The sequence below is a fragment of the Halichoerus grypus genome, chromosome 15, assembly GCF_964656455.1.
Source record: "Halichoerus grypus chromosome 15, mHalGry1.hap1.1, whole genome shotgun sequence".
Taxonomy (NCBI): domain Eukaryota; kingdom Metazoa; phylum Chordata; class Mammalia; order Carnivora; family Phocidae; genus Halichoerus; species Halichoerus grypus.
In genome coordinates this window covers 44,481,718-44,509,216 of record NC_135726.1, presented here as the reverse complement: position 1 = coordinate 44,509,216, position 27,499 = coordinate 44,481,718, and the positions used below count along the sequence as shown (strand labels likewise).

General features: G+C 58.2%; 2 protein-coding genes across 8 annotated transcripts; both read right to left on the bottom strand.

The window, feature by feature from the left end:
- Positions 1–2,076: 2,076 nt before the first annotated feature.
- Positions 2,077–12,242, bottom strand: USF2 (upstream transcription factor 2, c-fos interacting). Of its 2 annotated transcripts, none has more exons than XM_036108560.2 (10): positions 11,654–12,242; positions 11,339–11,385; positions 11,111–11,229; positions 10,856–10,975; positions 10,217–10,367; positions 9,997–10,084; positions 9,642–9,700; positions 3,067–3,161; positions 2,814–2,942; positions 2,077–2,704 (listed from the first exon to the last, which is right to left on the bottom strand). In XM_036108560.2, exons 1-10 carry the CDS (start codon positions 11,713–11,715, stop codon positions 2,615–2,617), a joined length of 960 nt encoding a protein of 319 aa, XP_035964453.1. In that variant the 5' UTR covers positions 11,716–12,242; the 3' UTR covers positions 2,077–2,614. The 2 variants fall into 2 exon arrangements, with proteins under 2 accessions (XP_035964453.1, XP_035964452.1); XM_036108559.2 differs by having other exon boundaries at positions 10,775–10,975; positions 11,654–11,812.
- Positions 12,243–12,892: 650 nt separating this feature from the next.
- LSR (lipolysis stimulated lipoprotein receptor) lies at positions 12,893–27,283 on the bottom strand. Of its 6 annotated transcripts, XM_036108553.2 has the most exons (10): positions 27,037–27,283; positions 25,484–25,828; positions 19,793–19,912; positions 17,862–17,918; positions 17,202–17,348; positions 14,452–14,613; positions 14,240–14,299; positions 14,009–14,140; positions 13,123–13,751; positions 12,893–13,029 (listed from the first exon to the last, which is right to left on the bottom strand). In XM_036108553.2, the coding sequence occupies exons 1-10, from the start codon at positions 27,143–27,145 to the stop codon at positions 12,994–12,996; spliced, it is 1,797 nt and encodes a 598-aa protein (XP_035964446.2). In that variant the 5' UTR covers positions 27,146–27,283; the 3' UTR covers positions 12,893–12,993. The 6 variants fall into 6 exon arrangements, with proteins under 6 accessions (XP_035964446.2, XP_077918694.1, XP_035964448.2 ...); XM_078062568.1 differs by having other exon boundaries at positions 12,893–13,751; XM_036108555.2 differs by lacking the exon at positions 17,862–17,918.
- Positions 27,284–27,499: the final 216 nt, after the last annotated feature.

The following is a 27,499-nucleotide window of genomic DNA, read 5'->3' as shown; positions in this document are numbered from 1 at the left end:
AGTTGCTTTTATGGGTCCTTCTGGAGGAGGCGGGGGTGCTAAGCCCCCTCCCCTTTGTCCTAACTCATTTCCAAGAAGGTGGTGGCGCCGACAAGACGGGAGATAAGCGGGAACAGAGTGACAGGGAACAGTGTTATGTCACCCTTAGCAGAGGTGTGTCCAGGGGGTGGGGCAGTCGGGGCCACAGACACGCGCCTCTAGCCAGCCACCTGGGAACACTTTCCCTGACATGGCATCACCCTGTTGACCTTGGGAAAAAAATTCCCCCTTTTGCCCCAGAAGTTGAACAGGTCGATGAGTAGGAGCGAGGTGACCTCCTATTCCCCACCCTTTCCCGATGTCCTTATCTCCAGGGAGGCTGGCCGTTGCTTACGGGCCCCCCCGGGGGTGCCCAGCATCATTCCTCCCGCTTCAGGCTCCCTTCACACAGGGCACAGATCCGGGCAGGAAACGCTGGGGCAGCCAGACGCACGGGTTTGTGTCGGCACAAGCCCCCAGCGGGCGTGTGGTTTTCTGAGTATCAGAAAAGGTCTCTGGAGTTCTTGCCCATTGAAGCCCACAGTGTTCGTCATTGCTAACCCCGGAGGCCTGCCTCTTCTGTGCCACCTGTCCGAGCGGCTCCTGCCGGCCCCGTGCTGGGCTCTGCTCTGTATTCAGGGGCCGCGGCTGCCTTCTTCGCCCCCAATCCCCGGGGCCTGGCTGCCCAGGCCCTGCTCCCTCTTAGCACTGTGCCCACCCCAAGACTTGATTTCTTCATTTTATAGGAGGAACAGCAGGGAGAGATTGGGGCAGTGCTCAAGCTCACGCAGAGGCAAGAGCTAGGGTTCCAGCCTGAGCAGCCTGACTCTGGGGCCTGTGTTCGCACCACTGGGCTTTCCCGTCTCCCCACAAGCACAGGAGGCCACAGGGGAGCACGCTGGACTGGGCCCACACTGGCACCTGGAATCCGGCAGCGGTGGGAGCATTTAAACCACAGACATCAGCTGACTCTACAAACCTGGGCCTTTCTCCTTGAGGGCCGGTTCTCCAGCAGGCCACTGGATGGAGAGACGACGCAGGTGGCCTGACCATGGCAACCCCACTCCCACCTACTCTGAGCCATCTCTGGGTGCACATGGTCCCGGGAACCACAAACCCTGATTCCACAGACGGGCCTTGGGCCGTGTTTCCTCCCTGACTCTCGCGGACCACCCAGGCAGGGTCAGCTCCAGCCTAAGGGCCTGTGGACGATGCTGCCAAGGAATGAACGCTCTTCCTGGTCCTGAGCTGCTGCCAAGGCCCACTCGAAACCACAAAAATGGGGGCTGTGGGGTCTGGGAAGTGCAGGCCGCTCCCTGCTGCACACACCTTCACTCTAAGACGGCCTCACGCTGAGGGGCAAAGGGAGACGGGGCCGTCAGAGGGCAGCCCAGTTGGGAGCATTTGGGATGGGACCCAGTGGAGAGCTCGGCCAGGTGAGCAGGCGGGCAGGCCCCGGTCCTGGGAGTTGCATGGGGCCGCGGGCCACACGCTCAGCCCCGGGGAGACGCGGTGGCCCCCAGCACCGCCGGGCAGCACCGCTTCGCAGCTCAGGCCAGGTTTCATCACCAGCCGGGGCAGGGGTCACAGTGCAGGCGCCAGGGCCACGGGGTGAGGCGACAGGCTGACGGGCCAAGCCCGGCTTCCTGGCCATCTGCCCTTCCTGGGGGTGGGGGGCTCAAGGCCAGGCTCCACCATTGGCTGGTGCAGAGGGGAGGGCTTCAACCCTTAAGGGCAGGGTCAGGAGCCAGTGCTGTTTTTAGTAACAGATGACAGGAAAGACCCCAGCCTCTCCTCCGAAAACATGGGACACGTCCTTGACCCCAGCTCCCCACGCCCTCACACCACACATGCACACCTGGAGCCTCAAAGGGGATATTCAGTCCTTAACCTCTCCACCCATCCGAGCGACCAACAGACCGGGGTCCGGGAGGTACAGGAAGGATGGCAGGGCCTGGCACGCCGCCACACACACCGCAGCCGAGGCACTGCCCTCGTGGAGCTCCCCACGGTCCCCGGGCCCCCTCCCCATCCCCGAGATGGAGAGAGACACAAACAGACAAGGCGGGGCCACATGGGGCCAGTTTATTGCAGTTAAATACCTCTCTCTCTCTCTATTTTTTTCGTCCACTTTTCCATAAAGAAAATTAAAACACACACACACACTCAAAGGGGAGCAGGGATCCAGAAACAAGAGGTGGGGTGGGACATGGCCTCCCTGCTTAGGTCCAGGCCCCGGGGATGGCCCCCCTAAAGGCTCCCCTCCTTCCCGAAAGCACCCTGTCTCAGTACCTCTAGAGACCAAGGAGGCAGCGGGGTATGGCAGGGCCTCTGTCCTCCTCCCTCTTGCCTCCAGGCGAGACCACTAGAAGTGCTGGGGCTTAGTGGGGGCCGGGAGAAGGGAGACAGACAGAAGGGGGGGGGATATCGCTTCCCAAGTTGAGGAGAGCGGCGGGCGCTTATCCACAGAAATGCGTTATTTCTCCCCGTTTTGTTAAAAATCTACTATAAAAAAACGCAGCTGGGGGAGGGGCGTGTGTCCCTCTCTGTGCTAAGGGCTGGGGGAGGGGCGGCCGAGGCGGCAGCGGGGCGGGCGTCACTGCCGCGCGCTCTCGCCCACCATCTCCAGGTTGTGCTGCTGCAGCTGCGCGCGAAGCACGGCGTTCTCGTTCTTCAGCTCCTCGATCTGGCACACACGACACGACAGGGGGAGCCGGCAGGGGGCGACGAGCCAGGGGCTGGCTGCCCGCACCTGCCCGGCCCCCCCCCCGGCCCCGCCCCGCCCCGCCCCTCACCTGCTGCCTCAGCAGCTCGTTGTCCATCTGCAGCCGCTCGGCCTCCTTGAAGGTCTCCTGCATGCGCTGGTTGGTCTGGCGCAGCTCCCGGATGTAGTCACAGGCCTTTGACAGGATCCCTCCTTTACTCTGCGGGGTGGGTGGGCAAGAGCGCCGGTGAGCGCCGCCTGCTGGCTCGCCCAGGACGGCGCCCGGGGGCCGGGCCAGGCCCACTTTCTCGAAGGGGTGGCCGGGGGGACGGGGGGGCACTTACCGCTCCCGTCTTGCTGTTGTCTGCATTACAATCTGGAATGATTTTTGAAAGTTGGACGATCCAGTTGTTGATCTTGTCCCTCCGCCTCCTCTCCACTGCAAGAGTAAGAGCCGTGTGGCCCGCCGTGCGCACGGAGCTTCCCAGAGCTGCCCGCGCGGCGCTCCTGCCCCCCGCGGACCGGGGCCGCCCCGGGGGCAGCGCGCACATGCGGGCACCTGGCTGCCGCGCCCCGCTCCACGCCGCTTCTCACGGGCCGCACGCACACACCTTTCGGGCAGAATCAACAGTGGGGACGGCGGGTTCATTTTGTTTACCTGCCTGGCGTATATTTTTAAAAAGTAATTCACGTAATTAATTGGCATCTTCTGAAAAATGGGGAGTTGTGGCTTGTGTTCTTGGGAGGCAAGAATGGGCCAGAGCCCCTTTCCACAGGACCCCGGCGCCCCTGTCTGGTTCTCCACAGCTGCTGCCTTTGATTTTCCACAGTCCTCAGGCCTCCCCCGGGGCTTTGGGCTCCACAAATTTTTTAGTTCAACTTTAAAATCACAGTCTGACCATGTCTTCCCCCTGGTTAAAATCCTTCTCCAGAGCCCGGGCAGCGAGTCCCAAGCTGCCACGGCTGATGCTTGTGGCTCTCAGGGGCCTGGCCCCACCAGCCACGGGGGCGGTCACCCAAGGGCAACGTGAACCCTACATTGAAGGCCAGGGCTGGCAGACCAATGTATCTGTCAAAAGTGGGGAAGACTTTGCTTGAAAAATCCAGATTCGTGATTTACTCCCGTAACACTCAGCAATCTCACCCAAACTCTGTCCGCTGACCTGAGCAACGGCTACCCCATCCCTGTGGCTTCTCATCGGGCTCATGTCATGGCCTAATGACAGCCACTTGGGGTCTGCCTGCATTGGAGCCTAAGACCAGGGTTCAGGGCCTATGGAAGCAAAGCTATGCCAGAATCTTCCTTACCTTCCAAGCACAGTACTAGGGATCGGTGTGGACACACACAAGAAAGCCCAGTCACCTTCCCCAACCGACACACGCCCTCATCCCTCCTGCCAGGACAGCTCATGGGCAGATGTAGGCAGCGTTTGTGGAGGAGACGAAGCCTATAGGTGGGATTTGGAAAGTGGGGCAAAGGAGTATTTCCTCTGGGCTGGGCAGTGCTGATGGGGGTTGTCAGAAGGGGTCTGGGTGAGAGTGAAAACGGACGGTGGGCCAGAATCACACCCCTCACCCCTCACGGTCTCCGAGGCTGGTGGCTCCCGCTGACCGTGTTGCTCTCACCAACAACATGCCTGGCCACCCATCGTCAAACCCACTGCTGGCTCCTGGCACTTGGCTCCGTCTGCTCACTGCCAACCGTCCTTCCCCATGTCCAGGTGCCCCCTGCTCTGGCCCGGGTTATGACACCCTCCTCCAGGGACTCTCCTCCTCCCTTGCTCTCCAGGACTGCACTTTACCCACCCGTCGCCCTGGGGTGAGGGCGCAGCACCCGGGTCTCATTCCTGCCGGGGAGGGCTGCGCCTCCCCACTGAGGATGGCCACGTCCTACCACCTCGAAACTCTGTGCTAAAAACTGCAGTGGAACCAAGAGTCTAGCCCAGGCCTGGCGGCATTGGCCACCCTGCCCTCCAGCAGTGCGCTCTATTCCCAAGGTTTCAGCAGGGAAACTCAACGGCAGACGGCTTCTCCACTTCCTGCTCTCCCCTCATGCAGTCTGGCATTCTCAAGCCCCGGCACCGGGCTGCAGCCAGATCTCCTGCGGACTCCTCCCTTCCAGCCACCAGACAGCAGGGATGGGGGCGCCGGGCACATCTTTTCCAGTTTGCGTTTACTTAAAACTTACTGCCTGCCCAGGGCACCTGGGTGGCTCAGCCGGTTGAGCATCCGACTCTTGGTTTCAGCTCAGGTCACGATCTCAGGGTCATGGGATTGAGCCCCAGGTCGAGCTCTACGCAGCAGGGAGTCTGCCTGAGATTCTCTCCCTCTCCCCGAGATTCTCTCCCTCTGCCCTTCCCCTGCTCACTCACGCTCTTGCTCTCAAATAAATAAAATTAAAAAAACCCCAAAACCAAAAAACCCCAAAACCAAAAAACCTTAGTGCCTGCCCTACTGTGTGCAGGGGGGCACCTGCAAGCCCCCAGAGTCTGCGGAGGACTCAACCTCTGTCCTGCTGGTGTGCACGGCACCTCTGTGCAATGTGTGTGAACGGGGGACACGGACACAGTAGAGGTGCTATGACCGAAGGTTGTACCAAGTGCCTGGGCAATGGCAGGGTGAGCCAATGATTTCTACATGGTGCTGGGTGTGGTGGGCCTTCAGAGAAAGACTTGGAGAGGGAGCATTTGGGCTGCTTTCTGAGGGGAGGGGCATCAGGCAGACAGGTGTGGAAAATGCTGAAATGGGGACATGGCAATACTCTGGGAGGCAAGTGGGGAAGGGAAAGGCTAGGTTGTGAAGGTCTCAAATGCCTTGTTTTTTTTTTTTTTTTAAGATTTTTTTTATTTATTTGAGAGAGAGAGAATGAGAGAGCAAATACATGAGAGGGGGGAGGGTCAGAGGGAGAAGCAGACTCCCTGCCGAGCAGGGAGCCTGATGCGGGACTCGATCCAGGGACTCCAGGATCATGACCTGAGCCGAAGGCAGTCGCTTAACCAACTGAGCCACCCAGGCACCCTCAAATGCCTTGTTGATGGGCCCAGGCCCTTGCACCAAGCAGGTGGTGAGGTGGTCAGACCTGTGGCTCGGGAAGACCATCCTGGCACGTTTGAAAGGGAGGACGCCCGGTCAAGACCAAGGCCACGTCTACTCCACAGTAGAGCTTCGCTTACACCCATACGACACTGAAAACAATCCAGAAGCAAAATCTGCCAGGACTGAAGGGAGAAACGGACAAACTCACAGACATGCTTGGAGACGTTAACGTTCCTCTCTCAGTAACTGATAGAACACGTAGACAAAAAAGTCAGGATAGAAAACCTCAAGAGTGTCAACCAACTTGAGCTAGCCGACCCCGAGGGAACTCTCCACACCACAGCAGAGACACACATTCTAAGCGCGCACGGAACCTTCCACAAGACAGACCATATTCAGGGCCATAAAACAAGTCTCAACAAATCTCAGAGAACTGACATTATATAGTAACAGTAAGTTTCTGATCAGAACAGAACTAAATTAAAAATGAGTAACAAAAAAATCCAAAAAACACAAATGTTTGGAAATTAAGCAATGCAATTCTAAATAACCCATGGGTCAAAGAAGGTATCATTAGGGAAATTGGAAAGTATTTTAAACTGAATGATAACGAAAACCAATATATCCAAATGGGATGTAGCTGAAGCAGCACTGGAGTGAAATTTACATCTAGAAAGGCTTGTGCTGGGAAAAAAGGAAGGTTTAAATCATCTTGAAAGGCCAGGAAAAAAACCCCAAACTAATTAAACCCAAAATAAGTAAATAGAATGAATTAGCAACATTAAGAATAGAAACTAATGAAATAGAAAAAGCAATCTCATCCGGCATTTAAAAATCAGATTTCTGGATTTCTGACTCCTCAGAGGTTCCCGGCAACAGTGGGCCCAAATTCTGACCCGGCTGCAATGGGCTGGCCCCACAGGCTCCAATCCCCCGTGGGGCCTGGAGATGGGCTCCCGCAGTCCCAAGAAAAGGTGGAAAAGAGGGAAAAAGGAGAAAGAGAAGCTGATATGGGGTCTAATTCAGCACAGAGTCTCAGGGTTCGCAGACATGAGGGAAAGAGAAGGGGCAGAGTCGAGGGTGGCCCTGGCTTTCGGTTCTGGCTTGGGTAATTCTAAGAGGGGTGCCTTTTGCCCTGTGGGAAAAGAAATGTTGCATGGGAACCTTTGGGGGGGGTGGCGGGGAGCTTGTTTTGGACAAGGTGAGTATGAGGTGTCTCAAGGACATCCAGAAATGAAGATTTTGAATGGACAGTTCAAACTACGGCTACGGAGTTCAAGAGAGAAGAACGGAATAGAAACAGCTTTGTAGGCAGCCAGGGTCCGGGGCGAGGGGGGAGCCCTGGGAGGACACTGAGGAGCGGTTCTCACCTTGTCCGAATCACATACTCTTTTCTGGAGCAATGATGAATACCTACAATCGGGCATAGGGTTTGGGGGATACTGAATATCCCTGAGCTGAAGGCTTCAACTCTCCCGAGGCCAATGGAAGACAGGCCAGACTTTAAGGAAAAGTCAAAGCAGTTTCCAGCCTTGCCCAATGGGAAGAATCACCTGGGTAACTTGTTGAAATACAGGCTCCTGGGCCTCCCGCTGACCTACTCATTCTGAACCTTGAGAGGACAGCCCCAGAGATCGTGACTGTTAACAAGCTTCCCGGAGCTACTGGGAAGCTCTGCTCTGAGGAGCAGGCTGGGAAGGAAAAGCAGAGTGCAGGAAAACCAGAGCGCGTAGAGCAGAAAGGAACATTCCCGAAAGGGGACCAGGCTGGGTCAGATGCTTGGAGCACAGACAGGAAAGGAAGCCAGTGGATTTGGCAATGAGGTCGTCATGGGTGACCTCAGACGGACCTCCTTTGGTAGAGAAATGAGCCAGACTGGCAAGGGTACAGGGAGGATGGGCAGAGGGTGGGTCAAAGACTGTGCAGGTTGGGAGACGGAGGGCAGGATGCAGCTGGAGCGTAAGGACAACGTTATGAGAAAGACTGCTGACTGCTCTCTGCAGGATGAGCAAGATTCAAGACTCGGCAGGTGAGAGGCGGAGAGTGCAGAGCAGGGTGGAGGGTGGCTGGATGGTATCCCCGAGTCACTGGCTGCAGCCTTACCAGGTGGCGCACTGCAGGGCTGGGGGCACCGGGGTCGTCGAGCTTACGCCATTTCACACACGACTACAGAGGTGCAGAGACGGAGAAGCAGCCTGATGTCACAGAGCCAGTAAGCGGCAGGGCCGGGACTGCCTGGGGTAGCCTACTGGAGGCCCCTCAATCACACCACACCCCCAAACCAAGCTCGGCCTCTCCCCTTCCCTTCAGACCAACCTGACGCCATCAGGAAACCCGATTCTCCAGCCTTGCAATCTTCTCCCCCAAGCGCTCCCCTGCTTCATGCCCTGTCCTGTCTCAGGCCGACATCTGCAGTCACCCGCGATGTTCCCAGCCTCTGGTGTCCCATCTCCTCCGTACAGACCCCTGGCTTCCCCTCCGATTAGAACAAAAACCCCGGAGCAAGGATGCTGTTCTTACAAGGCCCCATGTGCCCTGGCCAGCCCTCCCACAACGCCACCAACTTCCTCTTTCCTCCTCTGAATTCTGCTCTTCTTCAGACACACCAAGTCTGTCCTGGCTCTGGCCTGGGTGTTTGCACTTGCTCAGCCCCCTGCCTGGGACTCTGCTTCGGGGACTCGGCTGCCCGTTCAGGCCTCTGCTCCAGACTCAGACAGGCCTACGGAGCACACCGCCGCCATTACTCCCTAGCTTCTCGCGCAGCTTTCTCTCCTCCTCACATCACACCGCAGCTTCGTGTAATCTGTCTCTCCCACCAGAAGGAACGCTGCGAGAGCCAAGACCTCATCCGTTCTGTCAGCCCCTGGACCCAAGGGCCTAAAAGCCAGGCAGATGTAGGGTACGGATATACTAAAGGCTGAGCTCAGTGAGCTGCTCGGGTCACAGCTGCAAAGACCCAAACCCAGCCGAACACCTTCAGGACTCTCAGGGCCTCACCCTGACATTCAACGCCTTCCTTAATCCTCCCTGGTCCCGCACCCCCAAGCACGCTGCATGGAACCTCTGCTTCGACCCCATCAGCACTGCCCGAAGCAACCTCGGCCCACTCTGCCTTCCCTCCAGCTTGAGCTCCCCTCCGCCTGACAGGCTCTCCCCAAGGCCAGCTCTCTGGGGAAGACACCAGCCTAAACTCTGCCTCCCTGACACCGCAGACCAGGCTCCAGACCAGGCCCGGGGTGCACGCTGCTCAGCCTAGAATCCGCCTTCAGGAAACATGTGCTGAGAGAGGATAACCTAGGTGTAAACGCCCCCCTGGACTTGCATGCTACCATGACCAGGGGGTGGGGGGGTGGAGGGGGGGGATGCGGTGGAGGACTAAGGGACAGCATTAAGGGCCAAGATGACCTTAGGGTGGGATCTGTTGTTTAACGGAAGGGCACGACGCTTGGCCTTGGCCAGCCAGGGGCACAGCTTCGGGGAGTTTCAATCTCAGATGTGTTCCCCAGCAGACCAGAGCTGCTTCTAGAAGTCAGGTGGGCGGGGGAAATGAAGGACAAGAGGGCAACAGCTGCCACATGGAAAGTAGTCCTAGGGAAACCAAATCAAACCGATTTTTCAAGAGAAGCAGGATATCCACATGTGAACGTGAAATTTGCCATTTCAGACGTTGACCATGAACTCAAGATCACTAGCCAGCATGACAAAACACCTTCCAGGTCACACCTCCTGCCTTTCTGTTCTTGGCAACGGACTTCTACCTGTTTTTACTTTTCCAGCGTTCACCAAACACCTCTCGTGCACTCATGGTGAGCCAGTGAGCCGTGACACCAAGCACCAGGCCTGGCGGTGCCCGTGGGGCCCAGAAACTCCAGCCGGACCTTACCTTCATTGTGCTGGGCCCTCCTTCTTTCATCCCGTGGTGTTCTGGTTCCGTCAATTTTCCTAGAAGAGGAAAAAGATGGGCACATGTTCTCTTAGATCCCATTTGTCTAAACACTTATTAAGGAGTCAGATTTGGAAATTACCTCTGTAAAATAAACCCCCATGCAAAAAAAAAAAAAAAACTAATGCCCTTGCTTATACTCAAAAAGCAGAAACAGACCAAAAAAATACGCTGACTGCTTGCTGTGTGCTCAACTGTCTGGCTCCCATTCCAGAAAAACTTCCCTTCCTTTGGCCCCCTCGCACCAGTCCCTCCCCGGGTCCCCTGCTCCTGGGAGCGGGTCTCCCACACGTACGGGGAGTAGGGGTGTGTCCGGGGTGCAATCGTCCTCTGCGTTCCTGTCTGAAGCACATCTTGTGGTGTCATCATGACATAGAACTGGCCTGCAGCAAAAGCGGGGGTTAGTGCAAAAACTGGGGGGGAAGGGGGACAATCAGAACCGGTTGGGGGGGCTTCCCTCCCTGCTAGGCCTGCTGCCTCCCCTGCCTTCCGCCCTGGCCCCTTCCTCCCTTTACCTCCGGCCTGCAAGCTCTGGTCTGTGGTCTGTACGGACACAGCCGTGGTATCTCCCACACTGGATGCTGGGAAATAGGCAAACCGTGCCTCCCCACTGACAGCCTCAGCTGCCGGGCTGCCGCCATTGCTGAAGGGATTTTGGATTACGGCCTGGGGAGTAGGAGGACACAGAGGCCACCCTTAGCCATCTTTGTTTGCCAACCCATCCCCTTCTTGCCGTGTAGAACGTTCACCGCATCCTCTGGAGGACGGGAAACCCCTCTGTGTGTGCCACTCTGCCCTGTCTCCTAGCCAGGGAACTCAGCAGATGCCCAGCAATCACCTGATGAGCTAATCCACTTTCACCTCTAAGAGACTTTCCTGTTCCCATCATCCCCATTTTACAGAAAGAAAGAAAAGCTCTTGACCCAAGTTTTACCACGCAGAACAGGGCTCTGACCCACACCGCCTGATGGTCTGAAGGCAGCATCGGTTTCCCACTTGCCCCACCCCGTGGGGATTCCCAAGAACAGCGTCAGTGTCCCCTCTCCATCCCCCCAGGGGTGGTGGGCACCTACCAGCGGGAAGGGCGCTGCGGGACCTGGGGGCACAGAGGCAGCAGTGGGGCCAGGACGCTGGGCTGCCCCGTCCACACCCACCTGGGTCACAGCCTGCTGCCCCCCCGCGAAGGCAGCCGTAGACACAACGCTGACGGCGCCAGCCGTGTCGCCCTGGCCATCCAGCTGACCATCAGTCACCTGGACTACGCGGTACGTCACCTGCAGGGGGCGGCAGAGCAGCGAGATCGGCTCTGGGGTCCCGGCCGGGGCCAGGTCTGAGCCCCTCCCAGCCCGCCCGCTCGACCCTCGGCTCAACCCTCCACTTGCCCGCGGGCTCCCGGCCCGCAGCTTCACCTGTCCTCCATTATTCTCTGTGCGGAACTGGTACTGGATGTTGTGGTCGCCAAACGCCGCCTGCTGGACGCTGGCGATGGCCACCGCCGTCTGCTCCTCCGCCCCAGGGCCGTCCCCGCCTGCGGTCGGAGGAGGGGGGGGAAATGGTCAGTGGTCACGCGGCCAAGGCGCCCCCAGTCCCCTCCCCGGGCGCAGGCCGCGGCCCCGGTGAGCCCCGCGAGCACTCACCTTCCTGCAGCTCGACGCCCTCCTCTGCCTCGGGTCCCTTGTCGTGACTGCGGGGAGGACGGGAAGAAGGGGGTCAGGGCCGCCCGCGCCCCCGCCCCTTTGCCCAGGTGCACGGCCCCCGTCCCGCCCGGCCCAGTCTGGAGCTGGAGCACCGCTAGGACCCGGGGCCGAGGGTATTAGCGCGGGTCCCCCCTCCCTCGCAGCCTCCATTTTGAGCCGGGCCCAGCGGCCGCTCGGGATCATGGCGGCCCGGCCGCCAGGCCGAAGGGCCGGGGCCAGGGCGCGCGGGGGCACGGGCCGGTCGGGCACTCTTACCTGGCGGCGGCAGCAGCGGTGGCCGAGGCAGCGGGATCCAGACCCGGGTCCAGCATGTCCATGGGGGGGGTGGGGGCGGGGGGGGCGCGGGGCCCGGGGGGGGAGGGGAGGGGAGGGGAGGGAGGGGAGGGGGCGGGCGGCCGGGGGGGCCCCGAGCCCGGCGCTCACGCCGCGCGGCAGGAGGGGACGGAGGAGACACGGGAGCCGCTCGCGCTGATCACGGGGACAAACAGTGGGGTCATGTGAGGAGGAGATGCCGCCGCCGCCGCCGCCGCCGCCGCTGCTGCTCCTGCAGCCGCCGCCGCCGCCTCCGCCCGCCCGCCCGCCGGCTCCCGGCGGCTCTCGGCTCCGGGACGCAGCGCGGCCGCCCCCCGCCCGCTGCACGCGGCCCTCGGGCCTCCTTCCCTGAGCAGCGGCCGCCGCCGCCGCGACTTTTTTTTTAACCCGGCCCGCCCTGGGTGGCTGCCGCCTCTCCCCTGGATCGCCGGCTCGCGCGTCCGCCGCCCGGCCTGGCCCAGTCCGGCGGCGGATCACTGCTGCAGCCGCCGCTGCTTTCTATTTTTTCCCCCTTTTTTTTCCTCCTTTACTTGAGCTGCGCGCGCGCGGCGGCGGCGGCGGCGGCGGCGCGAGCCCGGGGCCGACGCGCGCGGGGGGAGGGCAGCCCCCGGGGAGCGCGCGCGCTGTGTGTCTCCGATGGCGGGCGGGCGCGCGCGGGCCCGGGTCTCGGCGGGGCGCGAGGTCGCCGTCGTCGCCTCGGCGGCCGCCTGGCACCCGCCGGCGGGCCGCCCGAGAGGAACGCGGGCCCGGATAGAACGCCGGGGGACCCGGAGGAGGGGCTCTGGTCGCCGGGGACGAGGCAGGCCGCGGGGTTTGGAAACAGTAAAGTAGGTCGGAGTTTGGGGGGGGAGGTGAACGGGGTTGAAGGGGAGAGGAGCGCGCACGCGCGCTCCCGGCGGCTGGTCGGAGGTGCGCGACGGCGGAGGTCCGGGGCGCATGCGCACGACTGGGCGGGGCCGGGGCGCGCACGCAGGGCCGGGCGGAGTCAGCGTGGGGCACGTACTCCTGGCCCGGGGAGGAAGGCAGAGCCGGTGCTTCCCTCCTAGCCCAGGATGCGAGTCCTGGGAGAAAGCTGGACGCGCGGCCTTCTGCAGACTCGCAGGCACGCACACACAGACACAGCAGCTGCCCGGGCTACCCACCTCGCGCAGCAAAAGAAACACCTCCCTCTAGACACAGGCCTTGTGATCGTAAGTTTTATTAGACTTAGGAGGGCAAAATCATCAATAAGTCCCTCAAATTAAAAAAAAAAAAAGTACAAAAGGTACATAGAAAAAGTGAGATCAGACGATTAAACTTTCCCGACTCAGGGCCAAGTTCTGCAAGGGAGAAAGAAAAAGGGTGTGAGCTGGAGACGACTGGAGGAGAGGGTCCAGGAAGGGTCTTAAAGCCTGGAAGGATTGTTCACTCACCTTCTTAAGCCTCCGCTCGCGTGAGGCCTGGGAGTCCGTCTCAGAGTAAGGGGGAGGCGCTGGAGGGTAGTAGGCCTCCTCCTCCTCTTCCTCCCTGTAAGGTCTCCTCCTCTCAGCTGGCCCCTTTTTCCTCAAGGCCTCTTCCAGTAGCCGCCCATCATATTGGGGGTCCCCAGACCTGGAGCCATCCTCCCGAGGGTCCCGGGAGCGGTGGTGGCGGGACCTAGGGTCAGCATGAGGGCGGTCTCTAGATCTGAAGTCATCGTAGTGGGAATTCCGGGAGTGTGGAAATTCCCTTGGGTCATCTTGATCATAGAGGTCATCTCGGCTTCGGCTTCTGGGTGGTCTATAGGCTTGACCTCTCCTCCCCCTACTTGGGGGAGACCTCCTCCCAGATTCAGCAGAGCTCGGCCGGGTGAGGTCATCCAGAGCATCCACAGATCGGGCACGGGGCCGCCCGGCCCCCCAGCCACTCCCTGGCCGCTCTACCGGGGGCTCTTGCTCCCACCGTCTGGGACTTCGAGGGGAGTGGCGACCCCATTCCTCATCCCGGATTGGGGTAAGGGCAGGACCTCGGGAAGGCCGGGATCTCAAGTCGTCCTCGTGGAGGGAGGTAACTTCACTCATGGCTGTAGAGAAGGGGGGTGTCACTGACTGCTGGGAGGTCCGGAACTCCAGGGCCCAGCGGAGTCACCCACTTGGCTCATACACTTTCTAGGGGGCCCTAGACTTCTCATCTTTTAAGTGTTGACACGGAGGGTGTTGTACACTTCTCACTGCGGCCATGGTAGGGAAGGCGGTACTATGTCCAGGATTTGCAGCAAGCATCCCTGGGGCTTCTCCCTCCCCACTCAGGCACCCCTCAAACCACAAGGATCCCACTCACCCCGCTCTACACGGCCATTGGGGGCACCAGGTCGAGAAGGGTCAAAGTTGGCCAGCTCTTTCTCCATGTAGTATAGGACCCGCATGGAGTCATCCTGCTGGCTGGCCTGGATCCTGTAGCCACTGCGGACTTCTAAGGACAGGAAATGGAGGCCATCAGTTTAGGAGAACAGACGCTGACCCCGCCCCCTCCCGTAAAGACATGTCCAACCTTGTAACAATTGGTTCTCACCAGAGGTCACACTGCTGTCTGTGTCACGAAGCAGGGGTACCTGGGAGCTGTGGCCGCCAACTGAGGGAGATTCGACTGTCAGTGGCCGCCCACCTGGAACAAAGCCCTCCAGGCCCAGCCTCCAGTCCCCTCTCCTCCAGCCCCAGACCCCTCAGTGCCCAAATGCCCAGCCTGCCCCTGCCCCAGCTGCTCCCAGCTCCCCCAGGCCTCACCTGAGCTATTCCTGTCGAAGTCTCCAGGGTACCCGTTGTAGATGGGGCCCATGGGAATCATGGCTGGTGGGGGCGGGGTCTTGGCAGGGGACAGGTGAGCATAGGTGCTGGGGGCGTAGATGCTTGGGACGCCCGAGGTGGCCGCTTTGCCTGCGGCATACACTGGGGAGGACACTCGGTATGAGAAGGCAGCCAGGAGCCATGCCGCCCTCCAGGGTTGGAGGGTCTGCAGGGACACGTGCCTGGACCTTCTTCCCAACCCCCGAGCTGTGGGGCTTCCCTAGGCGCTTGGATTGGTTTCTGCAGGGTTCCTGAGACTCGCGCCATCAGCTTCATTGAATCCACAGCTCCTCTGGGTTTCCTCACACAGGTTTTTGGGGAGGGGGTGCACACTGGCAGCCCATGGCCCTCATCTGGCTAGCCAGTGCGTTTGTTTGACTATATGATGGTTTGCCCACATTTGATGGGGTTTTACTGAAAATCCCAGCTCTCTAGCTGCCTCATCAGGAGATGACGCCACCCTGGGCCTGAGTTCTTACAGAGCAGCAGGGGGCAGGTGCCCCTTCAGATAAGGCCCATGTGCTAGACCTCTAGCGGGATTCAAGTGTTCCCCTTTGGCAGCTGAGCCACCATGGGGGGGCGGGGGAGGAATCCCATGCGCACTCCCCTCTCATGGCTGCTGGGTTCTCCAGGCCCAGATGCAATGGGAATCATTCTGAGGCAAATGCGTGGGAGCCTCAGCGTTCACTTGCCTCGGCCAAGCAGCCAAGTAACTCCTCAAAGTACCTCTAGTGTTTCCAACCCCAGGGCCACACCCACCCCCAGCCAGCCCCCGCCTGGTGCTAGGCTTGACAGCTCAAGGGCAAATCCTCCCTGCTGCCTTCCTCCCCAAGCAAGAGGCAGGGTTCAGGTGGCTTGCTTGAAGTCACTTGGCCTGACTGAGCAAGTTGCTTCCTCCCTGGGATTGGGACAGGGAAATGGGAGGCTCCGCAAGCTCCCTGCTCTGCTTCAGTTTGGAAGCAGGAGGCTCAGTGCTCAGCGGCCCCAGGAGAGGCCCCTCGGTAGCTCGGGGGAGCGGGCATTTTATAACTCGCTGTGCGAGTTGCTGTTCCCAGCCGCCTCGGCAGGGTTGTGGCCCTGGCGAGAGTAACAGGGTGCACGCTGGCAGCCCACGGCAGTGAGTTAATGGGTCCTCTGCTTGAGGTATCAGCGTCTCGGGACGGGAGGAGCATGGCCTTGGGACAGACACTGGCCTTCCTGGCCCCAGCCTTAATCACTGGGGTAATAACTGCAAACTTGGTTGCAGCCCCCTGCGGGGGGGGGTCCCCCGCACCTGTGATTGGGACTAACACCCACTGCCTGAGGCTGAGGCCCTCAACTAGAAAGGACAAGAGACACAGGATGGCCAGCATCAGCCCCCAGAGAGCAGTGGATTTGTCTCAGGGCAGCAATACTCTGAGGGTCCAGTTGTCCAGTGGTGAGTTCAAGGATCAGGAAATCAGCCAGTAAGGACTGAGCGGCGGCCCTGTGCTGGGTGCTTGCACCCAGTCTTCCCTTAATGCTCGCAACACCTCGTGGGAACCTTCTAAAGAAGGAAACCGGCTCAGAGAGTGAGCACTGCTTGTCCGAGGTCACACAGTGGCCCCGGCACGGCTCCAGTGTGCTTCCTGGCCCCGGTCATGACCAGTGTTGACAGCAACATGGCCAGCAGCTAGTGGGCGAGGAGCATTTTATGTAGGCTGAGCCCTGCACTAAGTGCCCGCCACACAAGGGCAAGTCACTCCTTAGGCTTCCAAGCAGGTAACACATCCAGCCAGGCCTCCAACCTCCACCTGCCTAAGCCAACAACGACTGCCCGTGATTTCACTGTGAAAGCCTCTTGGACTGAGCAGAGCTGCGGCCATCCCCGGGCACTCTGGAAGGAACTGGCAACAATGCCATCCCTGAGGAGGGGAAATGGGGCGGTGGCAAGAGGGAGACCCCGCCTTCTCCTTTGCTTCCCCCTTCCCTGTTTTGTTTGCTCTTTCCCCCTTCATCTCTGGCCCCACTCCCATCCCCCAGCCCCCCAGGTACCTACTCGGGATGTGCTAGATGTCCTTAAACATAGTATCTGCGTAAAACCCAGTGTGCTTGTGTGGATGTGGGTTTTTTTAATTGTGTAAATTATATTAGTGCTGTAAACCTTGTTTGGTTTCTTACCTTTTTCATTTAAGATTTTATTTTTAAAGGGAGCTTTACTGGGGCTCCTGGGTGGCTCAGTCGGTTAAGCACCTGCCTTCAGCTCAGGTCATGATCTCAGGGTCCTGGGTAGCAGTCCCCCTGGCCTCAGGGTTCCTGCTCAGCAGGGAGTCTGCTGCTCCCTCTCCCTCTGCCCATCCCCCCCCCCCCCCCGTTCTCTTTCGTTCTCTCTTGCTCTCAAATAAATAAAATCTTTGGAAAAAAAAAAAAAGAAAAGGAAGCTGTACTTCCCAGTGAATGATGTTTTGTACTATCTGACAGTTTTTTTTACCATGTGCATAAATGATGCTTTCAAAACAACTCTAAGTGAAAGTTTAAAATGAATGCAAAGTTGGAAGTGTATGTAAACGGTCATCTCAAACAGCAGAGCCTCCTTGGCCCACCTTCTCCCAGACTGCTCACCTCCCGCCCTCCAGGCCACAGCGCTGTCCTGGGAAGCCAGCGGACGGCCGCCTCCCACCCTGCAAGCCAGGAGGGAGGCATGCAGGGGTGGGCACGTGAGGGGCACTTACGCGCCTCCGGGCAACAGCACCTGTCCGGGCAGCAGGGGCACCGGACATAACAGCAGCAGGTGTGGGGACAGCACTGACACCAGCAGATGCCCAGGAGGAGGAAGACGAGGAAGGCAGCCAAGCAGACCACGACCACGAACAGCCAGTCTGCAGAGAGAGAGGAGAACAGGTCGTGAGCAGGAGGCCTGGGGGGGACACAGGCACAGTGGGGGCGATGCAGAGTCAGGGGGAAGGCGAGGCTATTCGTGAAGCTTCCTGGGGAAGCTGCGACCCCTGCTGGATTCCCCAGCCACATGCAGGGGCCTCAGCAGCAGAGGGGCACTCACCCTCTACCACCCGGGGCCAGCCCCAAATTCAGGGAACTTGCACTGGGCTCCTCTGGCAAAGCAGAAAACCAGAGCTGACCTGGCCGGAGCAAGAACAGGACGTAGCTGCAGAGGAGGGACAGAGAGCCAGCTGCCCGGATGCCACCCTCTAGAAGATCCCTGCAGGCGCCAGTCAACAAGAGCCCCCTGCCTGCACCCCAGGCCCCTCCTCAGCCAGCCCGGCCCACCCCAAACCCCAGAGCCAGGTCACTAGACACCACGGAGTTGGAGTCAGGTGGGGTTAGTGGGGGTCCACAGGGAGCAGTGTTTAGGATGGGGGGGCTCCACCCCGTACCTTCCATGGGCCCCGCCTGAAAACCAGGTAAGAGCTCTGCCACCCCCGAGGTCCTGCCTGGAGGGACAAAAGAGAGACAGATTACGCTGGCAGGGCCAGCCCAGCCCGCCCCTACCCTGAAGCCATGCTCTAGGCTCTTCAGGGTGAGGGTATGTCCTGCAGCAGAGGGGTTGGTGGTCTACGAGGGTCCTAGCACATGGCTCTTGCAACCCCCCACCCCAGACCATGTCAGTGTTTTCCAGAAGGCTTCCACCCCATAATTCACCCACTCTCTCATGCCATGGGGAATTCTGTTGCCCCAAGGTGTTCCAGAACACGTCCTGTGGGTTCTGAAGGTTCAGCCTCAAGCGTGGGTCCCCCATCTGCTCCACATACACGGGTCCTATCACCCCCAAGGGTTCCATCTCCTGGCGAGACGGATAGTCCTGTTCCATCAGGCAAGGTAGGCACAGTGCCCTAGATGTTTTCATTTTATTTTAAAATCTGAAGAAAAAAATAGTAACACCCAATCTATAATAATGAATCGTCTTTACAGCAATGCAATCACAAAATGTCTAATTTTTTAATACGAAGGAAGAGGCCCATGAAGGCAGAAGTGCCCACAGCCCATAAAAATCACAGAATGGCCCTGAGTTCCAGCTCATTGCACGCATTCTGTCCCCTGTACAAACTCCGAGGCCCACTCCCCTTAGATGCCGCCGGTTCTCTGCGCCCCACGAGTGTCAGATCGCGGGGGCACCCACACACCCGGCTCTAAGTCTGCAAAGCTCTGCACCACCTGCCCCCACGAGTAGGTTCTAGCATGCAAAGCAGGGGCTCCCAAAGCGTGGTCCTGCCCATGAGGCCAAGACCGCTTTCGGAGTAACACCAAGTCTCATCTGCCTTTTTCGCGGGCAGGTGCTCTCCCACAGGTGTTCCAGAGGCTCCGTGAGGAGTGGTGGCCTCATCGCCCTGGTGACAGTGGATGGCGTGCTCACATGCCTTGCGCTTTAAAAATTTCCTGCTCTCAATCTGTCACGTTAAGCAACTATCATCACCCACAAAAACTTACACACAAACTCTTTGAGATCCTCTAGGGTTTTTTTTTACAGTGTTAAGCAGGTCCTGACGCTGCGTTTTGAGAAATGCTGATGTAGGCTGTGCGTTTGGCCCACAGACACCCGGATTTCTCCGGGTCCCTGCTGTGTGCATTCTGTCACCCACACGCGAATTCTGTCGTGATCGGAACACCCTGGGGCACGCCCCCGTCATGTGTGCTCATTCACACATGCGTTTCCTTGCATCATGCGGGTGATGATGGCAACGTTCAGCCCGGCAGCGCCTCCCGAGCCCGAATGTGCTGGCTAAGAACAGGGCATGCGGCTAATGGCAGCGTCCCTTCCCCACATGGCAGGGGGGCCTCGCGGCCAGATGGGGGCTGCCGATGGATGACCCTACCCTGGCCTTGAGCATGGGGCGGCGGCCTCACTGCGTCAGCCACACAGCGCCCTCCCTGCGGGGCGGAGGGTGAGGTTCCTGAGCTTTGGCCAGGGTCGCAGGGTGAGCGGCGGCCCTGCGGACGTGGCAAGGGCTCGGTCCGGTCTCCCCCCAGTGAGACACACCATCTTCCCTCTTCACTCCCTGCCAATTAACTCTGAAAGTTTGGGGATTTAAAAAAAAAGGAGACCGGGAAGAGGTAGAGTCCCCAATTCTCTCCACTCTCCAGTTTGGCTCTGGCTTATTTGAAATGTTGGGGGGAGGGGCCCCTGCCTGGGGTGCAGGGCAGAGAGAAGCCCCAGTGACTGGCGGTGCCATGAGAAGAGAATGAAGCAGCGACAGAGTCCGGAGAGTGAGCTGAAGGGCAGAGGGCAGACATACAGAAGCAGCTGAGGAAGAGGCCCTGATCCCGGTTCCCGACCCCTTCCCAGGCCCTCAGGGCCCAACCCACTCACCCAGGACGATGAGCTCTGCATAGGCCTCGTTGTTCCCCTGGAGGTCCTGGGCCGAGACCACGGAGCAGTAATACACGCCACTGTCCCCCCAACCCGTCTGCTCAAAGGTCAGGTCAGCATCTGCAACAGGAGAGGGATGAGGACACGTCGGGGGAGGGGACCGGAGCCTCCCCACGCACGTCAGGAGCGCAGGGCTGCAGACGGCCCAAGGGAACGTTAGACAATTCATACCGAGGGTGCTACTGTTTAGGGTCTGTTGTAAACACTTACTTAACACGGGGTATTTCAACAAGTCTGTAAGGTGGGTCCTGTTACCTTTCCTGTCTTGTAGGTGAGAAACGAGGCCTGGCAAGATCACCCACTCCGCCCTGTCACAGTCATCAGTGCTGGAACCGGATGGGCCGACCCTGGAGACTGGGCTGCAGACCTACAGCCATCCTGGTACCCCTCCTCACAGCAAAGTAACTCCCCGACACGAACCACCCAGAGCCTGGTGTAGCCCCAGGGGCAAGGGGCCTGGGTGGCGAGGCCGAGATAAACAGGCCAGATTCCAAGAATCAGGTGCCGCCCAGGCATGAGAAGGAGTGACTGGGAGACGGAGCCGAGGGCCACCCCCGGTTCCCGAGTCGTCAGCCCCGCATTCCAGGTCAGGCCCAGGGCTTGGGACGCTCAGGCGGGCGAGGAGCCCGTCAATTAGGGCAGTAATGAAAGTCTTTCAGCACATCCGGTTTCCTCTCTGCTCCTCAGGCCCTAATTAGTTAAATCCCTTCGGCCATTCACTCCCGTGGGACAGGGTGGGACCACGGGCGACTCGTGGAGGATGGCAGACCGGAACGGGCGAGGTGAGCACCCCCGGAGCTCCCCTGCGGCTCTCGCCGACCTGCCTACCTCCCTGCCCCACGTGCCCACTGCCCTTCTCCATGGCGGCTCGGACGGGGGTGACTGTGCGCGCCCCAGGCTGCACCACCCGGCACCCACCAGGGCACCAGTCCGCTGCGGAGGGAATGAAAGAACGGGAGCCTTCTTCCTTCTTCAGAAGACCCCACATCTACAGAAAAACCCTCCTGGGGCTCCTGACTTCGGCTCAGGTTGTGATCTCAGGGTCATGAGATCGAGCCCCACGGCAGGCAGCGCGCTCAGCAGGGAGTCTGCTAGAGATTCTCTCTCTCCCTCCCTCTGCCCCTCCCCCACACTCCCACTCTCTTCCTAAAAAAAAAAAAAAAAAGAAAGAAAGAAAGAAAAGAAAAAAGAAAAACCCTCCTGCCGATGTCTTCCTACACCATTACAAGCACCTAACCCCAGCCTGTAAGGTCCTTGGCAAGATCTGGCTACTGGTTACCACATCAGCCTCAACCCTGCGGTTCTCCTTCGCTCACCAGACTCCAGACATATTGGTCTCCTCGCCGTCCCCCAAGATGCTGGGCCCATACCTGCCAGGGCTCCTGCTACTCCCTCTGGCTGGCACTGGGCTCCCAGATGCTCACAGGGCGGGTTCCATCCTGCAAGCATAACCCCCACCTGACTGCTGGACTGTGCCAGCCAGCTGAGGGGCTGACCGTGCATGACCCCACGCCCAGGAGAATGTGGGCTCCATGCAAGCAGAATCTGGCCTGTCTCGGCCACTGCCAAGTCCCCAGTGCTTGACACGGGGGCCTTGGCCAGGACCTGGAAATGAACCCCTTCCCTCTTCATGCTCCCCTTCCTTAGCTCTTGTCATCTATTCCAGCATTCTGGACACATGGCTATATTCAAACTGGCACCTGATACACTATTTCAATATTCAACACGTAATTCCCGAATGCACCCTATGTTCCCGGCAGTATCTGAGGCACCTGGTGTACTAAAGAACGAATGTTCTCGAAGTCTGATCTATGGACCCCGGGGTGCCGCCAGATCTTTTCAGGGCAGCCTTGAGGTCAAAGTTATTACCATAATATTACTAAGATGTTATTTGCCTTTTTCACGGAAACTCTCATGAGTGTGCCCTGAAGTCCTCCAGAGACTACAGGACAGGTGCTGTCACAATAAATTGAATGCAGAAGCAGCTTTGAGAATCCAGCTTGTTCTATTCAGGCAGACTTGAAGGAGACGGGCAAAAATACAAAGCTAAAGCAATGCCATACTTCTCATTAAGGTTTTTTGCTGTGTTTTGGAAAATATGGTCATTTTTCATAAAAAGCATGTTTTTTATGTTAACCGCTAATGAGTTTGTTATTGTCATCTTGAGTACTTTTTTTTGAAGATTTTATTTATTTACTTGAGAGAGAGAGAATGAGAGACAGAGAGCACGAGAGGGAAGAGGGTCAGAGGGAGAAGCAGACCCCCAGCCGAGCAGGGAGCCCGATGTGGGACTCGATCCTGGGACTCCAGGATCATGACCCGAGCCGAAGGCAGCTGCCCAACCAACTGAGCCACCTAGGTGCCCTCATCTTGAGTATTTTTTAAACTTCTCTCAGCTTGCTAATTATAAAAACAAGGTTCTTGGAAGAATTTAAGAGTGAAAAAAAAAAAAAAAGAGCCCAGCGGCCCTCCAACCGACACATTTAAGAAGCACTGTGACAGCGAGCAGACATAAATCCCTGCTCCTATATGGAGCTCAGATCCTAACCGGGAAAGAAAGACAAATAAAAACTGTAAATAGATCACATATCAGATGGTGATAAGCAGTATGGAGAAAACCAATCAGGGAAAGTACCAAAGTGGAGGTGGGAGTTGTGCAAATTTCAGGGGGGACCGGGGGAAGGCTTTCATGTAAGGTAACCTGAGGAGCCGTGAAAGGGGTGGAGGACATGACTCCCCTCCGCGGTCATGCATCTAGCCACAGAGTATTGAGCTCTCTCTGTGCTTTCATTGAATCCTTATACAATGCTGAACTACATGCTCCCCAATCTTTCTGATTCTCTGTAACACCCCGTCGGCCCATCGATTTTCCACCTATATCCTTAAATCAGACTCCAACCATATCTTTCCCCAGTCAGAGCTCAGGGGCAGGTCCCTGCACAATGCTGAGGAGCTGGACAGGAACCCCCTGCTCCTGCAAAAGTTCACAGGCTGGGAGTTGAAATCTGGGCTCCAGGGGGCCGGATCCTGGCCTCAATGTGTTTTGTTTGGCCTGCATAATGTTTTCAAAACCCGCAAAAAAATATGGCCTTCCAGCTTCTTTTGATCAATTCTAAGGCTTGGGCCCACCTCCTTCCTGCAAGGCACACCCTGTTCCTGGTCTGTGTCTGGTCCTGACACCAGCTGGGCCGGGCATTGCCCTCATTGTTTCAGGTACCAGGAGAAGATGCTGGGTCTTCCGCTGAGAACAGAAGCTGGGCCTTCTCCATACCCCTGGGCCTCTGCTTCCTTATCCACATAGAGCAGAGGCAGCTTTCCTTTCAGGGGTCTCAGGAGCCCCAAGCAGCCTGGCGAGGTAGAAACAAGGCTCCTATCCCGGTGCTCCCCATCAGCCAGAGCAGAGATGGATGGAGGGGTAGTGGGAGCCACCCCGGGCTGCCGGACCCCAAGGGTGCGCACCATTATAGTTTGCCTAGGACAACTTTCGGTTAAAACCTAGACAGCTGGTGACCCCAAGAGCACCAGAAGGAGGTCCACTTTTCTCCATCCTCAAAGCTGAAATGGAGGAAGCTCCTGCAGCTCCCGGGCTTCCTGAGAGGACATACACACAATGGATATTTACAAATTATGGCCCGTATCAAACACAACAGCACGTCAAGGCGGCTTGAAACACCCAAAGCCAGGGGGCCTCTGGAACACGAAGAGTCTACCTCCAGGAGAGCCTGAGGGTCACTCTGGAATTTTAGACTCAGCAGAGGAAGCATGATTCCAGCCAGCCTTCAAGGGCACCCTCAGTTTTTTGGGTTGTCCTGAGCGGGCTGCTGGGCCGTCATGCCTGGTCCAGGCCCGAGAGGACACGGGGTAACAGGGGAGGGGCCTGTAGAGGTTGAACCCCCAAGAAGCTCTCCCACCGCCAGAAAAGCAGGATGCTTTGGGCCGAGCTGCTCAGGAAAATTCAGGGCAAGCAGGTCCGGTCCCTCCCCCAAATACAACTGAAAGGCTGGGTCCCTAGACAGACTGAGTGTGCCTGCCTGGTCTCTTGGGGTCTGCAAAGGGACGCTCCTTCCCCACTCTGTCCCCATGCCCAAGATTAAAACTCTAATCCCTGTTTAAGACAGTGAAAGGCTAAATCCATTAAGTGGGTTGAGTGTTCATCCCTCGCCCACGGCAGCCCATCACCTTCCTCAAGATTCTCTAGGGTCTGGTCCTTCTAAAATCACATTCGCAAAAGATTTTAAGGTGTGCACCCCCGAGTCATTCCATATAGCACCTGGTCCTAGCCGGCTTCCTTTGTAGCACTTAGTACTCCCTGAAATTCTCTTGTTCTTTATCTGCCTGTTTACCACCTTTCTCACTAGAATGTCACCTTCTCAAGGGCAGGGACCTTGGCTGTCTTGATCACCACTTACATCCCCAGCACCAACAACACTGCCTGACGCTTAGGAGATGCTCGATAAATACCAAAAAGAATGAACGAACGGCTCTCTCCCTCCCCCTAACTTAGTCCCAGTAGGCACATCTTATTAGCTGGCAGGTTTACGGTTAAGTACGAGGCTTCTGAGGGCCGCCTGGGTTCAAATCCCAGCTCCAGCCCCTTCCTAGGTGTGTGCCTAGACAGCCACTTAACCTCTCTGTGCCCCAGATGCTGTGAGTGCACAATGCGGTCGTGAGGACTCCACGGGAGAGAGTGTGCTTAAGGCGCCTGGCAAGTCAGAGGCTTTATCCATTAAAATCTCTCATCCGGTCAGTTTACTCAAGTTACCCCCGTGGCAAGCCCTTTGCTGACCACCCCGGGCAAGTAAAGGGGTTACAAGCTTGGAGACGAGACCCAAAGTGGCCGACTTAGAATCCCAGCTCTGTTTCTAGCTTTGTGACCCTGCGCAAGTTGCTTTACCTCTCTGGGCCTCTATAAAGTGACAATAGAACTTCCTCACATGATTACTGTGTGGTCTAAATGAGTTAATCCATATAAACCTGGATTAGAGCCTGGCACATAAGAGGCCCTTTATAAGTTGTTACTTACATAAATTTTACTTACTGTTGTTGGTATTCGTATTATTATAGAACCCCTGGGGCGCCTGGGTGGCTCAGTCATTAAGCGTCTGCCTTCGGCTCAGTTCATGATCCCGGGGTCCTGAGATCGAGCCCCGCATCGGGCTCCCTGCTCCGTGGGAAGCCTGCTTCTCCCTCTCCCACCCCCCCTGCTTGTGTTCCCTCTCTCACTGCCTCTCTCTGTCAAATAAATAAATAAAATCTTAAAAAAAAAAAAGAACCCTTGCTTCTCTTCATTACCCAATTTTATGTTCCAAGCACTTGCCAGCATGTGTTATCTTGTTCGCCTCCCTCCCTGGAATGCAAGCTCCAGGAGGGAAGGGATTTGATGAATGTGTTTACTGCTCTATTTCCAGCTTCAAAGAGCGCCTGCGTATCTTAGGTGCTCAATTAACCTTTGTTGTTAAATAAAGCATAGATGGATGAACGGATGGACGGATGGAAGGATCGATCCCTTCATCAATCGTTTCAGGCACTGGTGCTCAAGAGCTGCCAGGTGGGGACACGAGGCTGGGCACAGGGAGCCGGCATCACCACCCCAGCAAGCCCCGCCCCGCCCCCCTGCCCCGCCCAACATACTTCCTGTGATGGTGATCCTTCGGCCCTGGTAGTAGTCTCCCAGGGTCACGGCATTGCCCTGCTTGGTGGCCACGACCCTGACAGTGCGCATGCTGTCCTGGCACTCCACATAGGGGTTGTAGCCTGGGTTACCCGCTGCTAGCTGGGCATTGAGCTGGTTGTCAGCACTGGTCGGGGAGAAGGCATCGGCGATGCGGTCCCGGCAGAAAGACTTGTACTTCCAGATGACGATGGGTGCCGTAGGGGTCGTGGTCAATTGGTAGGTGCAGGGCAGGGTCACGGGCTGGAATAGGATCACCACGTGGTAGGGGTCTGACACCGTCACCTGGATGGCGCTGGCCGGGGCTGAGGGCGAGAGGACAGTTAGCAGAGAGAGCGAGCTCGGGGAAGTACTGCTGCAGGAATGAGCAACATCACTTGTCACCCGCTTGACATTTACAAGTGTAATGGCTTTGCAGAGTGCCTAGCACACATTGTTTCTTAATCCCAGGACGGGAGAGGTAAGCTCCGATAATCATGCCCATTTTCTAGACCCATGGGGCCAAAGTGGCAAGTACAAGGTCACACAGCCAGATTTCTTGGAACATCCCGTCCATCCCTCTTCCCAGAGTGTGGCCTCTGAACCCAGCTCCCTCTTCCCTTAGCCATTCTCTCAGGGAAAGGACCTCTCTCTGTGGCCCGTACAGGAAAGCACAAATGACCACCATAAAGCCACCACACTCAAGGTCCTACCGCAAAAACCACCACTACAGGTTCCAAGTAACACCGGGCTTTGTGGATGGGGGGGGGTGGGGGGGCGTGGAATTTTGGAGTTCTTTCACTCAACTATTTTGCTATGGAGTAGGTAAAGCCCCCACAGTGTCTCCATCAGCGTCCCACCTCACCCCACCCAAAGCCATCTCAAAGGAACACACCAAAAGTGCTTGGGGAGAGAGAAAGTCCCCTCCACACCCCGCCCCAAACAAACACCCCATCCAGGTGAAAGCTTGCCAGCAGAAGATGATTTCACACCAAGTCCATACGTCCATCCCACCAGACCCTTAAGCAGATACTGCGGGACATGGGTGGGACTGGGGGCTGGGGAGTCCCCGGTCCTACACCCACCCGAGGCCTAGGCACGGTTTCTTGAATTCTCTCTCCAGAAAGCGTCTGATCCAGTCCCTCGAGTGCCCGCTCCCCGTTACCCCAAGACTTAGAAATCTCGCGGTGCGCCCAAGTCCCCATCCCGGCCTTTCCCAGTGATCGGGTGGTCCTTCACCCCTACACCACAAAGGGTCCCATTCTCCTTGCCGCTCCAGCGCTCGCGGTTCGGGGAGTTTCACTTCCTGCTGTCTCTGAACAAGGGCGGGGGAGCGCTCCCTGACTCCAATGGGGACTTCCCCTCACTCTGGCACCCAAGGGATTTCCCGAGACCCTGGGGATCAGGAGATCCTAGTCTCGGCTCTCCCCCTCCCCCAGCTCTGCAGCCTGTTCGGCGGTGTAGAACTCCATCCATGCCCCATCTATAGTGCCCTCCCGCGGTTCCGCCGCACCAGAGGCCCGGCGCTCCGTACCTGTGCACAAGGTTCTGAGAAAGAGCCACACGAAGACGGCCGCGCCCCAGCCCCGAAAGGCCGGGCAGGGGCCCATCCCCCAGGGGAGCCCGCGGGCCACTGGCGCCATCGCGGCCGTCTGGGCGCGTCCGGCCCGCGCGTCCCCTACTTGGTACCGAGAGGGTAGGGGGCGCGGCGCGCACCAAGGCTGGGAGGGGTGCGTGCTCCTCCCCTTCCCGCTTCCGTTCCTTGTCCCTATTCCAAGCCCACTCTGCCCTGTTCCAGGACTTTAATGAGTGGAAATAACGTGGAAGAGGAGCACGCTTCCAGCTTTCGGGAGAAACTTGCCTGACCCACTGTCGCTCTCCGAGCCATTCCACCCCCTGCGCACTCTGGGGAATGGATCGGCCCAGGTACATTGGGTGAGAGCAGAGGGCTGGGCCAGGGGGTGGGCGGCGGGGAGGGGCTCCTCCACCTCCCTCCC

Bases quoted from the DNA above. Each gene is read 5' to 3' on its own strand.
- USF2 (XM_036108559.2), bottom strand. From the start codon at position 11,715: ATGGACATGCTGGACCCGGGTCTGGATCCCGCTGCCTCGGCCACCGCT. The intron at 9,701-9,996 runs GTACGTGTGGGA...TTCCTCTTCTAG, and splicing joins CGGACACACCCCTACTCCCC to GAAAATTGACGGAACCAGAA. The intron at 3,162-9,641 runs GTAAGGTCCGGC...TTACTCTTGCAG, and splicing joins GAGGGCCCAGCACAATGAAG to TGGAGAGGAGGCGGAGGGAC.
- LSR (XM_078062568.1), bottom strand. From the start codon at position 27,145: ATGGCGCCAGTGGCCCGCGGGCTCCCCTGGGGGATGGGCCCCTGCCCG. The intron at 17,349-17,861 runs GTACGGGGTGGA...CTCTCTCTGCAG, and splicing joins TCAGGCGGGGCCCATGGAAG to ACTGGCTGTTCGTGGTCGTG. The intron at 14,300-14,451 runs GTGAGGCCTGGG...AATCTCCCTCAG, and splicing joins CTTCGACAGGAATAGCTCAG to TTGGCGGCCACAGCTCCCAG.